Source organism: Podarcis muralis, chromosome 13 (assembly GCF_964188315.1).
Source record: "Podarcis muralis chromosome 13, rPodMur119.hap1.1, whole genome shotgun sequence".
Taxonomy (NCBI): domain Eukaryota; kingdom Metazoa; phylum Chordata; class Lepidosauria; order Squamata; family Lacertidae; genus Podarcis; species Podarcis muralis.
The window spans coordinates 58473448-58488317 of record NC_135667.1 but is presented as its reverse complement, the minus strand read 5'-3'; the positions used below and the strand labels follow the sequence as shown (position 1 = coordinate 58488317).

At 45.5% G+C, this 14870-nt stretch overlaps 1 protein-coding gene across 16 annotated transcripts in view; it reads right to left on the bottom strand.

The window, feature by feature from the left end:
- Positions 1-586: 586 nt before the first annotated feature.
- Positions 587-14870, bottom strand: part of KIAA1671 (KIAA1671 ortholog) — a 130777-nt gene continuing 116493 nt past the window's right edge. For 13 of the 16 annotated variants that reach the window (XR_013390515.1, XM_077917745.1, XM_077917738.1 and 10 more), the window contains one exon: positions 587-3298. Coding sequence is in view for 1 of the 16 variants with exons in the window: in XM_028702070.2 (XP_028557903.2) it covers positions 7565-7585 (21 nt within the window). In the remaining 15 variants the exon portion in view is untranslated. Of the gene's footprint in view, positions 3299-6828; positions 7586-13704; positions 14168-14870 lie in introns of those variants that run through there. The other 3 variants (XR_013390514.1, XR_013390516.1, XM_028702070.2) reach the window with 2 other exon arrangements.

The following is a 14870-nucleotide window of genomic DNA, read 5'->3' as shown; positions in this document are numbered from 1 at the left end:
TACAATTCTATGATTTATTAATTTTGCTCTGTCTGTTTTGCATATCTATGCATCTTCCTCCAGGTGCCAACCAGCTTAGCTTCAGCAAAGTGGTGAAAGCATCACAACACTCATTCAGATCATTCTCTGAAGCCAGCAACTTGTGGTCTTGCAACTTGTGTGGAATTGTTTTGCTATGCTTCATAGCAGCCATCATCTGGTAGGATGCAAGAGTTGGAACTGGGACCCAAGCTGCCCGAAAATGGTATAGCTGCCACCTCAGGAGTAAGAAAGGGCCCTGCCAAACTCCCATCTCTAGTCTTCTCTCCTTTCCAAACTATATGTATAGGAGGGGGGAGAAAAAGAAGGCAGAGATGCTGGGGCCCTTCTTCAGCTACCTGTTCCCTCTTTCTGGCAACCTCAAAGAGAGAGCAAGCAAGGCTGCTGCAGGTGAACAACCCTTGCCCCCCCCCCATCCTGCTCTGAGAGAGTAACATTTAAAAACAGACTGTGGAGTCTTCTATGGGGGAGGAAAGGGGGAAGGAAAACCTTCTGCTTCAATAAATGTGAATAGTTTAAAAGAAAAATGAAAGATGGACATGTAAAGTCATTCTGAATGCTGTTTTTAATCAGATATAGTTGTCCAAACATTTCTTAGTAGTAAAACTACTAAAATACAGAATTTCAGTGCCTTGCACAAGCACAAAAGAGAACCCGTGTGTGTACAGATTCAGAGGGATTTGCCCTGATGCCACCTTAATCCCGCTCCTTTGTGCAGGGCCAGCTCCCCGGGGAATCCAGGCATTGCATACATTCCAACAAACCCCCTGCCCCCCCCCAACATGAAAGAGATGCTGTGGATGCCCCAAACTTTGCTGCAGGCCCTCACATCCCAGCAAAAGGTTTCTGCTAGGCTGGGAAGGAGTCTGTAGGATGTGTGTGTGTCTGTGTGCATACTCAGTGCAATTTAAGGAAAGGCTTCTAGCACACATTAGAGTCACAGGTGGAAATCAAACCAAATGAGAACACCAGGACAAAGGCAACTGATTTTTTTTTTAAGCGAAGCAAATGGGAAGATTGTCAGCACCTTCAGGGGCATTTTGGTGCTAATCACGTTTGCCACTACAGCACAGCCAACCCACCTAGCAAACAAAACAAACAGACTAGGGCCAAACCAAAATATCCCGAGTCTTAGGAAGTGGCAAGGTCTGGGGGAAAATCTATACCCACATCTACTTGAAAAGGAGGGGCATTGTGACAGCATCTCTCTAATCCCCTGGATATACCCACACCCTTCCCAAACCATGCCAACTGGGTCTACCCTGTGGGCTGGGAGTGGGGTGAGGATGCTGCTAAGCAGCACTGAGGACCCCAGGATACATCCTCAGTGGTGCTCAGAGTAGAATATATTATGTTTTCCTATGGCAAAATATTACTGCTATTTCTGCTCTGAGAGGAACCCATGGGAGGTGTCTGGTTTAATAGGGGCAGATCCCCAGGGGACGTACAAAGGTTATTCTGCCTCTTCCCAAGGAAGAAGGTGCTCCATCCCAGGCACAGCCACTTAGCTGAGGAATGGTCTCCTGAAAGGGAGGGGCTGATTGGGAGACAGCACCATTTGCATGGGGCTTGGGCATAGGCCGAAGACTGCAAAACCCACGTGGGGCAGGGCAGGGAAGAGCAGAAAAAGCCAATTGCATGAGGAATTGGCACAAAGGTTATGAATGTCTGAAAGCCCACAAGGGCAAATTGGGGATGCTCATCTTCAGGGTTAGGCCTAGATCAGTGGGACACGTCACCATTCCTAAGGGCCAGTGCAGATGCATTTTTGTACTCCCAACAGGGCTGTGAACTTGTGAGACACTGCTCAGCAGTGAAATCTTCTGCCCACCACAGACCGTGTGTGCATGTCCATGGAGGACATCTGTGCAGTGCAATAGAAATCTGTCTAATTCTGTGACAATATAAACTTTAATTTTCTGAAAATAGAACATTTCTGGGAAGAGCACTTAGGGGTAATGCTATTTTCTTAACATCCAAAGAAGGAATCCCAAACATGGGGGCTTTGGGTAAGGAAACAACAACAGAGAAACCTCACTATAGAAGAAAGAATCTTGCAGATCCTTCATGGGAACTTGTTCAGGTAAAGAGGCTTCCTAGATGGCAAAAGCAGAGACTCAGCAATGGAAAAGACCAAAGAGGAAGGAAGGTGCTTTGCAGGGTCATAATTCACCTGTCCCCCCCCCCCATACATTCACAAGAATGACCGACCCTGGATTTCTTTTGACAGATTGTGACAAGGTAAAAAGGCTTCTTAGAGTCTGTCTTCAAGAACGCTTGGAGACCACAGGCAGGGACCCTAAGCTCCTTCACTGATATCATCCAAGTTTAACATTTGTGGAAAAATAGGTACACACTTCTGCAACTGAACTTTTGAAATAATCAGAAGAATATAAACTATTTATTTACCCCTTTATTTACAGAAAGAAAAAACTTAAACTTCCAGCAAGAGAACCCAGCAGGGTTCCTACGCAGCCCTGATACTGGCAAGGTGAGACTTCCCTTCTTTTTTCAGTAAATAGTGAGGGGTGGGGAACCACCCCTCAGATTATTTACAACTATTTTAATGAGGACTGTCTGATGTTATTGCTTTATCCCTCTAGAAATGGGATGCTCATTACTCTGTGTGCTGACAAAACACACACACATAAAATCTCACTTAAACAATAAAATCTCCTTTGATCCTAAAAAAGAAAGAGTATATATCACATTGTCTTGGCGGAACAGATGATCCACAAAGTTAATACCAGCCAATCAAAATTTTCTTAAAAAATAATCAGTCAAGTTTCCTCTTTCAATATGGCAGTAAACATAATCTGTTTCTTCCTCTTTCCATTTCCCATCCTCAGACAGCAACAAATCTTTTTGCAAGAGACCAGCCTATAAGTTCATCCGCTACAACATCCTCTCTTTGTTCATAAGCCAACAAAGAGCAGGTTGGTATGCCCAATTCCCCAGCCAGAAGGCCAGTGTGTCAGGCACAGCACTGCCCCCCCCCCCGGCAGCTGGAGTGGGGGGGCAGCTCTGCAGCACAACTAGGAGACCATAACAGCCACAGCTGCAGAGGGGCGGAATGGATCCTGAGGAGTTGGACATCCTTCCGCATCAGGCCCACCATGGACATTCTTCACACCAGATGGAAAGGCACTGCGCACACAGCAGTCAGGGCGGGAAGCAGCAGCAGCAGCAGCAGCAGCAGGGGAGAGGGGCGTGAGCAAGTTAAGGCTTCTTCTGTCTTCCAAGTCATCCAGACTTCCACCTGGAAAGTTGGGGGAGAAACACTATTTCATATCTGCTGGTGGAACAAGGCCTTCTTCACACAGTGCATAGTTAAACTGTAGAACTCTCACAGACAGGAGGCAGCGATGGCCACCAACTTGGATGGCTGTCGATGGCTTCCAGCCACAGTGGCTCTGCTCTGCCTTCAGAGGCAGCAATGCTTCTGAATCCCAGATGCTGGAAAACGCAGGCGGGCAAGGGCTGCTGCGTTCGTAGGAGCAGTGCATCTTTCCCTCATTAGGGTCTAACTTAACCCGTGGGGAGAAATTGTTGCTCAGTGACCGAAACACATGTTTTGCACGCAGAGAGCTTCAGATTTATTCCTTCGCATCTCTATTAAAATAAGAGCAGGTGGCTGGTAATGGATAAGAACTTTCTTTGCCACAGACTCTGGAGAGCCCCTGCAAGCCAAAGGAGGCCATGCTTTCATATACAGTGGTGCCTCACAAGACGAAATTAATCCGTTCCGCGAGTCTCTTCGTCTTGCGGTTTTTTTCGTCTTGCGAAGCACGGCTATTAGCGGCTTAGTGGCTATTAGCGGCTTAGCGGCTTTAAGAAAAAGGAAACAAACTCGCAAGAACTCACAAGACTTTCGTCTTGCGAAGCAAGCCCATAGGGAAATTCGTCTTGCGGAACGACTCAAAAAACGGAAAACCCTTTCGTCTAGCGAGGCATTCGTCTTGCGGGGCACCACTGTATTATTATCATTATCATTGTTATCATTATCATCATCAATAAATTATTACTATTATTACTATTATTATTGTTCAGCTGCTAACAACCCTCTTCAAATTCCTGATAGCCATCTTCAAATATCGCAAGGGAAGCTGGAGCAAGCTTGTTTTCTCCTGCTCTGGAGGGTAGGACCTGAACCAATGGATTCAAGTTCTAAGAAAGGAGATTCAGACTAAACATCAGAAAAAACTTTTTGACAGTAAGAGCTGTTCAACTGTGGAACAGTCTCCTTTGGGTGGACTCTCCTTCCTTGGAGGTTTTTAAGCAGAAGTTGGATGGTCCTTTGTCACGGCTGTTTTAGTTGAGATTCCTGCATTGCAGGGGGATGGACTAGATGATTCTTGAGGTCTGTTCCAAATCTACAATTCTAGGATTCTACAAGTAACTTGCGTCTGCTAATTCCAACAGGCAGGAGTGGCCCATTTCACCACTTGAAGCAAAATGGGAATTTCTCCCTCCTTCCCCCTCCCCTCCCCACCCCATCCCTTCCCTTCCACCGCAGGAGCCTTGGTGTCAGGGAACTGCCATCAGCTCAGAGGTGGGAGGTGGAAGGGCAGTTGGGTTACAGGGAGCCGCCAAAGATTGTGAGAAGCAGCTTGTCCTCCGAGGAGGAGCGAAGCCATGCCTCCAGTGGGGAAAGGGATGCAGGGCTCGGAAGATGCAAGGGAGAGCCGCAACACTGAACCTGAGCAAAGCGGGGGGGGGGGGAGGCAGGTCCCCCCTTGCCCATGCCCTCTCTGCGCAGAGAGGGGAAGCGTAGGATGGGGGTAAAAAAACTGCTCTGCTGGGGAAAGTTTAAGGACCGCCCACTCCCAGATTCTGCTAGTGACTAAGCAGACATGGAAAAGAGTCAATCTGCATTGTGAACATTTTGGACAGATAATAAAGCCTTGGAAAGACACCAACAGGAAGTCTTGCCTGTTTGCTCTCGAGCAACCACGCCGGCATTTATAACACCTGGCATTTGCAAAGCATTGCTGATGTGTTTCTCGGCCTGCGGACAGGTAAGCCGAGTGGTGGCCCCTCCTGCTGGAACATCCCCTCTCACCAGTGAGAGGGAGACATTTTGGGAGCAGGAGAAGCAGTGGGGCAGGTGGAGAACCACCTCTTGCATTTCCGCTGCCTGAGGCGGGTGCTTCCCCATGCCTCATAGGTGGGCCAGCTTTGTCAATTAGGGAGGCAAAAAGTTTTCCCATTTATAAAGTTTCCAGAAACTTACAGACTTACACATTAAATATCTGGGGGGTATGACTGACAGCTAAAAACATTAATATATTTAAAGACAATTACATAAACACTTGGAAAGAAATACAGTGGTACCTCGGTTTTTGAACAGCTTAGTTCCTGAACAACTTGGAACTTGAACGCTGCCTATCATTCAAGTGTTCTTACAAAAGTCAGTGTTCTGGTTTGCGAACTTTGCTTCGGAAGCCGAACATGCTCCTGAACTTCCGTTTTCACTGTTGAGCTGCTAATTTGCATTGCCCCATTGCAATCAAAGCCTTTTTCTTCCCATTTTCACTGTTGCACTGCTAATTTGCACCCCCCATTGTAATCAAAGCCTTCCCTTTCCAATTGCAGTGTTCTGAGGTGATATTTGGAGCTTATATTTGGTGCTTTTGTTTTTGCTATTTTTTGCATTTTTGTTTGTGTGGCTTTTTCGTTTTTGTGACTGTGGCTTGTTCTTCATTTTATTATATATTGATTGACTGATTGTGTGACTGCAGTAATGGATAAAAGCCCCCCATCATCAGTGCAGGTAAGAAAAAAAATAATTTTAATTTTTATCATGTACAATACTTATTTTATAGTATAGTACATTGATTACATTGGTCAACAACAAATTTGTTGTCTGCATTTTTTTCAGCTGATTTAGGATGACTCTGATGCGCTGAATCCAAAAATCACATTGGTTTTGCTCAATCAGGTCAAGTTTTTGAGCTATGGCCACATGTCTTTTTTTACGTTTTTGTTCACATGTACGCTTGTGTGGAGCATTTTAGAAGAAGTTGGTGGGGGTAAAATGCCTTGTTGTTTTGATTGGAAATGATTATTTTAATGACAAGAAGTATTCAGGTCCGATAGTTCTGGGTGATTATGTCGAAAAGGGATCAGTTTGAAGTCATAAAACCTCGAAATCTTCCATAAATTGGTCCAGCAAAGCATAAAGTTGGGGGATCAAAACTAAGTTAATGGGGCAGCCGCCCCACGAAGTATCCTGATCTTCAATCAGCATGTCGTCCTGTAGCTCATTATGATGAAATTCCAGTGCCTATCTTCGGAGAACTTCCTGACATTAGTGACAAAGATGCCTCCAGTGTTGAAGGACATGAAGAATCATAGAATCATAGAATAATAGAGTTGGAAGAGACCACAAGGGCCATCGAGTCCAACCCCCTGCCAAGCAGGAAACACCATCAGAGCACTCCTGACATATGGTTGTCAAGCCTCTGCTTAAAGACCTCCAAAGAAGGAGACTCCACCACACTCCTTGGCAGCAAATTCCACTGTCGAACAGCTCTTACTGTCAGGAAGTTCTTCCTAATGTTTAGGTGGAATCTTCTTTCTTGTAGTTTGGATCCATTGCTCCGTGTCCGCTTCTCTGGAGCAGCAGAAAACAACCTTTCTCCCTCCTCTATGTGACATCCTTTTATATATTTGAACATGGCTATCATATCACCCCTTAACCTCCTCTTCTCCAGGCTAAACATGCCCAGCTCCCTTAGCCGTTCCTCATAAGGCATCGTTTCCAGGCCTTTGACCATTTTGGTTGCCCTCCTCTGGGCACGTTCCAGTTTGTCAGTGTCCTCCTTAAACTGTGGTGCCCAGAACTGGACACAGTACTCCAGGTGAGGTCTGACCAGAGCAGAATACAGTGGCACTATTACTTCCCTTGATCTAGATGCTATACTCCTATTGATGCAGCCCAGAATTGCATTGGCTTTTTTAGCTGCCGCGTCACACTGTTGGCTCATGTCAAGTTTGTGGTCAACCAAGACTCCTAGATCCTTTTCACATGTACTGCTCTCAAGCCAGGTGTCACCCATCTTGTATTTGTGCCTCTCATTATTATTTTTTGCCCAAGTGCAATACTTTACATTTCTCCCTGTTAAAGTTCATCTTGTTTGTTTTGGCCCAGTTCTCTAATCTGTCAAGGTCGTTTTGAAGTGTGATCCTGTCCTCTGGGGTGTTAGCCACCCCTCCCAGTTTGGTGTCATCTTCAAATTTGATCAGGATGCCCTTGAGTCCATCATCCAAGTCGTTGATAAAGATGTTGAATAAGACCGGGCCCAAGACAGAACCCTGTGGCACCCCACTAGTCACTCTTCTCCAGGATGAAGAGGAACCATTGATGAGCACCCTTTGGGTTCGGTCAGTCAGCCAGTTACAAATCCACTGAGTGGTAGCATAGTCAAGACCGCATTTTACCAGCTTCTTTACAAGAATATCATGGGGCACCTTGTCAAATGCCTTGCTGAAATCAAGGTAGGCTACATCCACTGCGTTCCCTTCATCTACCAGGGTTGTAATTCTGTCAAAAAACGAGATCAGGTTAGTCTGACATGACTTATTTTTCAGAAATCCATGCTGACTATTGGTGATCTCAGCATTCCTTTCTAGGTGCTCACAGACTGTTTGCTTAATGATCTGCTCCAGAATCTTCCCTGGTATTGATGTCAGACTGACTGGGCGGTAATTATTTGGGTCCTCTCTTTCCCCCTTTTTGAAAATAGGTACATTTGCCCTCCTCCAGTCTGCCGGGACTTCGCCTGTTCTCCAGGAATTCTCAAAGATGACTGCCAGTGGTTCTGAAGTCACATCTGCCAGTTCTTTTAATACTCTTGGATGCAGCTCATCTGGCCCTGGAGACTTGAATACATCTAGACTAGCCAAGTATTCTTGTACTATCTCCTTAGTTATTCTGGGCTGTGTTTCCTCTGCTGAATCATTTGCTCCAAATTCTTCAGGTCAGGCATTGTTTTCTTTATCGGAGAAGACTGTTCTTCCTTTTGCTACGGACATACCCATAAAAGCTTTTTTTGTTGCTTTTAACCTCTCTAGCAAGCCTGAGTTCATTCTGTGCTTTAGCTTTTCTGACTTTGTGTCTACATGTGCTGGCTATTTGTTTGAATTCCTCTTTGGTGGTTTCCCCCCTTTTCCATTTTTTGTACACATCCTTTTTAAATCTTAACTCGGTTAAAAGTTCTTTAGATAGCCACCCTGGCTTCTTTAGGCACCTTCCATGTTTCCGTCTCATTGGTATTGCCTGAAGTTGTGCTTTTACTATCTCCCTCTTAACAAACTCCCAGCCATCATGAACTCCCTTTCCTTTTAGTATTACTGTCCATGGGATCTCACCCAGCACTTCCCTAAGTTTTATGAAGTCGACTTTCTTAAAGTCAAGAAATTGAGTCCTAGTATGCTTGGCTGCTCCTTTCCGCTGTATAGTAAACTTCAGAAGAGCATGATCACTCACGCCTAATGATCCTTCCACTTCTACCCCACTAACCAGGTCATCAACATTGGTTAGGACCAGATCTAAAATGGCTGTTCCTCTTGTTGCTTCTCCCACTTTCTGGACAATGAAGTTGTCTGCAAGGCCAGTAAGGAATCTGTTTGACCTTATGCTCTTGGCTGAGTTTGACATCCAACAAATATCCGGGTAATTGAAGTCCCCCATTACTACTATCTCCCTTCCTTTTGCATGCTTGGCCATCTGTTCCAGGAAGGCATCATCTATGTCCTCCGTTTGGCTTGGGGATCTATAGTAAACTCCCACAATGAGGTCTCTGTTATTCTTCTCTCCCTTAATTTTGACCCAAATGCTCTCCCTTTGGCTTTGAGGTTCTAAATCTTGGATCTCTTCACAGGTATACACATCCCTAACATATAACGCCACTTCTCCTCCTTTCTTGTCTGCTCTGTTTCTCTGAAATAGATTGTATCCCTCCATTATTACATTCCAATCGTGGGACTTATCCCACCAGGTTTCAGTGATGCCTATTATGTCATATTTAGTTTGCTGTACCAAGAGCTCAAGCTCATCTTGTTTATTTCCCATGCTTTGCGCATTAGTGTACAGACATTGAAGTCCATTAATCATTCCCCCGTGTCTCTTATTTAAGGATTTTTTCCCCCCACCACTAGGTCTGTGTGCTGTTTGCTCCATTTGGTCTATGACATTTGGATTATCATCTTCATCAATTGATAGACTCCTACCTTCAGGAGCACTGTCTCCCTCCCCCACATTAGTCAGTTTAAAGCCCTCCTGATGAGGTTTCTGAGATTTTTGGCAAAAACATTCCTCCCAACCGTTGTGAGGTGCAGCCCATCGCTTGCCAGAAGTCCATCTTTAAGAAACTGCAGTCCGTGATCTAAGAATCCAAACCGTTCCTGTTTACCCCATTTGCGAAGCCAGTTGTTCACTTCCACTATTTTTCCCTCTCTCCCTGGGCCACGTCGTTCAACTGGGAGGACAGATGAGATGGCAATTTGTGCATTTAATTGCTTCAATTTCCTGCCCAGAGCCTCGTAGTCTCTTTTGATCCTCTGGAGGCTATTGCTTGCAGTGTCATTGGTTCCCACATGAACCAAGAGGAAGGGGTATTTGTCAGTGGGTTTTATGATTCCTTGCAGTCGTTCAGTTACATCTTGGATCTTAGCCCCGGGGAGACAGCACACCTCCCGAGACATCTTGTCAGGCCCACAGATCACTGCTTCTGTTCCCCTCAGTAGGGAATCCCCTATCACCACTACACGCCTCCTCTTAGGTTTGGTCGGGGTTCTTCCGTGAGCTGTCCGTTCCAAGGTCGCCTGCACATTCCCTGACTGACTTTGCTGCTCGTCTTCATATACCTGATCGACTGTAATGAGGGAGAGATCCTCAAATGGAGTCTGCTCTTCGTCTTCCATGCTAGGGGAGAGGACCTCAAAGCGACTGTGTATTTCTAAACAATCAGAGCGAACCCTGGGCCTCCTACTTCTTTGAGTCACGTTTCTCCATATATCTGGCTCCCCTTCTCAGGGGAGTCCCCTGTCTCCTCCTTGGTTGAGACGGTGTGCTCTGTTGCTTCCAAGAAGAGCTCCAGCTCTCTAATTCTTTGGAGCGTAGCTACACGTTCCTCCAGTTGCTGGACTTTGTCTTGTAAGAGGGCAATCTACATGCAATTGCTGCAAGTAAAGCTGCCTGCAACCTTTGGAAAGATGGCAAACATTGCGCAGGAATCGCAGGCAACTGCAGCTGTTCCCTCACCCTCCATCTTGAGAACATGTCGTTGGGGGTGACTACAGCGGTCCTCCATCATAAAAAGCGTGAAGACAGGACAAATAACCGCCCCCCCCCAAAAAAACCTAGGTCTCCGCCAACAAACGTGTGAGACTAGCTCCCCTAAATCTAAAAGATGGATTAAACTGCGTGCGCCGCTAGGCGCGTGCCGCTGCCCTGCAAGCTCTGATAAGCTCCTCCCACAGCTAATCACCTACCTCAACAGAAACCCTGCCCCCTCTGACCTTTGCACAGGGAGAGCAGCTAATCAGCCACAAGTAACACACACACACACACACACACACGAAAAACCCTTTTTTGCACCTTCTTCAGCTGCTGCCCTGCAAGCTCTGATAAGCTCCTCCCACAGCTAATCACCTACCTCAACAGAAACCCTGCCCCCTCTGACCTTTGCACAGAGAGAGCAGCTAATCAGCCACAAGTAACACACACACACACACACACACACACACACACACACACAAAAACAACAACCCTTTTTTGCACCTTCTTCAGCTGCTGCCCTGCAAGCTCTGATAAGAAGAAGAAGTGGTTCTTGAAGATGATGCTCCACATCCATTTTCCCAAAAGGAGTTGAATGATCTAGTCTGCGACCTCAGCTTGTCAAAGGACTCTGCCGAACTGTTGGCATCCAGATTGAAGGGAAAAAACCTCCTCTCTGACAGTGCTCGCATCAGCTTCTTGCGCAACAGGCATCAAGAGTACCTCTGTTTTTTCTCGGAAGAGAAGGACTTGGTGTGCTGTGCAGATATTGCACAGCTTCTGCTCAAGCTTGGAGTGCCACAGTACGAACCCAAAGATTGGAGACTGTTCATTGACAGCAGCAAGCGATCACTGAAATGTGTTCTGCTACACAACAGCAACCAGTTTGCCTCTATACCCCTGGCTCACTCGACTACACTGAAGGAGAACTATGAAGCAGTGAAGTATGTGCTGGAGAAAATTGGTTATGATCAGCATAAGTGGTTTATTAGTGTTGACCTGAAGATGGTGAACTTTTTGTTGGGACAACAGTCTGGCTTCACCAAGTACCCATGTTTTCTGTGCATGTGGGATAGTAGGGACCGTGCTCAGCATTACACGAAGAAGGACTGGCCTGTGCGGGAGGAATTGGTGCCTTGCAAAGAAAGGAACGTCATCAACGACCCTCTGGTGGACAGAGACAGAATACTCTTCCCACCGCTGCACATCAAGCTCGCCTTAATCAAGCAGTTCACCAAGGCTCTGGACAAGGATGGTGACTGCTTCATTTACTTGTGCCAGGCTTTTCCAGGATTGACCATGGAGAAGTTGAAAGCTGGCATCTTTGACGGTCCTCAGATCCGTCAGCTCATCAGAGATCCAGAGTTCGGAAACTCAATGAACGAAGTGGAACTGGAAGCGTGGAAGGCATTTGTTCTGGTAGTGAAGAACTTTCTTGGCAACAATAAGGCCAGAAACTACGCAGAACTTGTCAACAACATGCTGACTGCTTTCAGAAACCTGGGCTGCAACATGAGCGTCAAGATGCACTACCTATTTTCACATATGGACCGGTTTCCTGAGAACCTGGGTTCAATGAGTGACGAGCAGGGGGAGAGATTCCATCAGGACATGAAAGTGATGGAGACCAGGTATCAGGGTTGCAGTCATGATGGCTGACTACTGTTGGACTCTGAAGAGACCTCCGTGCTGCTGAGCATTCCAGGAGTTCCAAGAAACAGAAGTTCAAGCCCTGAAGTTTGAAAAATGGTGAAGTAACATGCAATTTACGTGTACTTACCTTTATCAATGCCCACCATTCAGTTTACAGTAAACCTGACCTGGAGAGAAACGGATGCCATTTCCTGATTCAGCAGTGCAAAAATACCCTAAATCAGTTGTAGAAATCTAGACAACATTCAAAAAGTAAAAAATTGTTGCCCAGTGTTATTGCTTTCATTTTATGGATTAATGATTTCGTTAGATAGTAAAATTCATGTTAAATTGCTGTTTTAGGGGTTGTTTTTACAAGTCTGGAACGGATTAATCCATTTTGCATTACTTTCTATGGGAAAGCGAGTCTTGGTTTTGGAATGCTTTGATTTTGGAACAGTCTTCTGGAACAGATTAAGTTTGAGAACCAAGGTACCACTATAAAAAGAAATTTAGAGATTTCGGGTAGGATGAATTTATCTTTTTGGGGAAGAATATGAGTGATACCGGTGATTGGAAGTACAGGACACTTCAAGGAATGGCAAAAAGTTATTTCTAGATTTATTTGGCAGGGAACGAAACCAAGGATAAAATATAAATTGTTAACAGATGCTAAAGAGAGAGGAGGCTTCACCCTGCCAGATTTTAAATTATATTATGAAGCATCCTGCAGTTGCTGGATCTGGGAATGGATAACATTGGAAAAAGAACGATTGGCTTACCTGAGGTGTAGATTTATGAAATGGGGACACTGGGGAGAGTGGATTGGGTATTTCCTGACCTCAGGCAAGAGCAAAGACTTGTGGGAGGCAGGCATTTCCTCAGTTTTTCGGATTTGCCAAGCAGTAACGTTCACCAATGCACCAGAAACAATAATAGCAGCTTGCCTCCCTTCCTGGCTCATAAATCAATAAAAATAGAAGCAACAGAGTCAATAGTACCCCTCCTAAAGGAAAAAAATCAGTGCGACTGCAGACCACCATAGGGAGGGTTCCACTGTCCCCAGCATCCCCAATTCATAAATCTACACTTCAGGTAAGCCAATCATTCTATTTATTTCATGGGACGCTGGGAACAGTGGATTGGGACATACCACAGCACTTCCCAATCCGGCTTACGCACTGACTACAAAACTTGGTATACACTGTATGGCCAAAAGCCGCCTCAGCTGAAGACATTTAGTTTAACTTACAATGCCTAGTGAAAGTGGAAGGAGGCGACCAAGTGGCTGCCCTACAAATCTCTATTAAAGTGGCATCAGCCATAAAGGATAATAATAAAATGAGATCAAAATTGAAAAACTTATCTGAAGAAGGAAAGCCAGGCAAAACAGACTGCTGAGTCAGGCAGTCCATGGGACTCTCAAGAATCTTCTCCAGCACCATAATTCAAAAGCATCAATTCTTCGGCGATCAGCCTTCTTTATGGTCCAGCTCTCACTTCCATACATCACTACTGGGAAAACCATGGCTTTAACTATACGGACCTTTGTTGGCAAGGTGACGTCTCTACTTCTCAAGATGCTGTCTAGGCCTGTCATTGCCCTTCTCCCAAGAAGCAGGCGTCTTTTAATTTCGTGGCTGCTGTCACCAATTGCCAGTCTGGCTGCTCTCAACTCTAGCCAATTGATGGAGTAAGTGGCCTTCAGAGGCATTGAGTGTAGAGAGATTAAACCTTGTAAACATGGTTACCTGAGTGCTGCAGGGATTTCTGAATGGAGTGCCTTTCCAAAGACTGGAGGTTTGCGCAGCATGGGCAGTTTGAGTTGAGGAGATAAGAGCAAAGACCTGGGCCAATTTTGAATGATCTCTCATTGATGCAGAAGTAAAAACCACTGCAGGGTTCTTGTGTGGTGCTTCGCTCAAGGTGTAATCTGAGAGGCTCACATGCAGAGACCTAGAATTGTTGACAGTTGTTTGGCTGCCATCTTTTTTGTCTTTAAGATTGAAGTTGCCGCTGTGGAGATTTTGCTGATCTGCTCTGGTGAAGAGTCACGAGATTTGAACTGTATCTAGCCGGGTGCCTAAGTGAATGATCCTTTGTGATGGAGCCAAGCAACTTTTTTTGTAGTTGATCAAGAAGCTGTGAGATTGAGGGTGATCTGCAAATGGAGATGAGCCTGTTGAAGGGATGTTGCCTGGAGGAGCAGGTCGTCTAGGAACGGATAAATATGAATGCATTCACTTCCAATGCCACAATCATGGACTATGGGAAATGGCACAAACATACATCTCTCCAATGCAGTCACAAGTGGATTGGGTCTGCAAGACGCAGAATAATAAGTGAAAATAATAATAAACAATTGAATCACTCCTTAACTAGGAGGTTCAGAAGCAGTCTATCAGTGCCTGCTCACTCCGTTGCCATGACTGCGAACTGGGAGGAGAATATATTGCTGAGGAATAATAACCCCAACTCCTTCTGCCGTACCACGAACTAGGAGAGTAGTCAATATGAAGCCTTAATGAAGCCTGAAATGATACAGAAAATAATGGCTAAAGGCTGTAGAAATCACCAAAGAAATGAGGTGGTGATTTGGAGCCAGCAGCCACTAAAATTGAGCTGCAATTGCAAAAAGACTTGGGTAGGATCCCACCCCCCCATCTTTAAATCTGATAAATGTGGCAAAACGGAGCCACAGTATGCAAAAAACGAGCATATTCAGTGACCGTGAAGGAGAACATTATACAAGGATGCTCTGCAAGAAAGTATACGAAATAAAATAAAAACAAGAAGAACCAAGGTTGCTAAGGGAAACAACCAGGGTGGGGAGGGATGAAATATTTTTTGGAGAGTGTGTGTGTGTATGCAAGACTCAAAGACGGGGTAAGTTGCTAAAACTAAGCAGGACTAGATA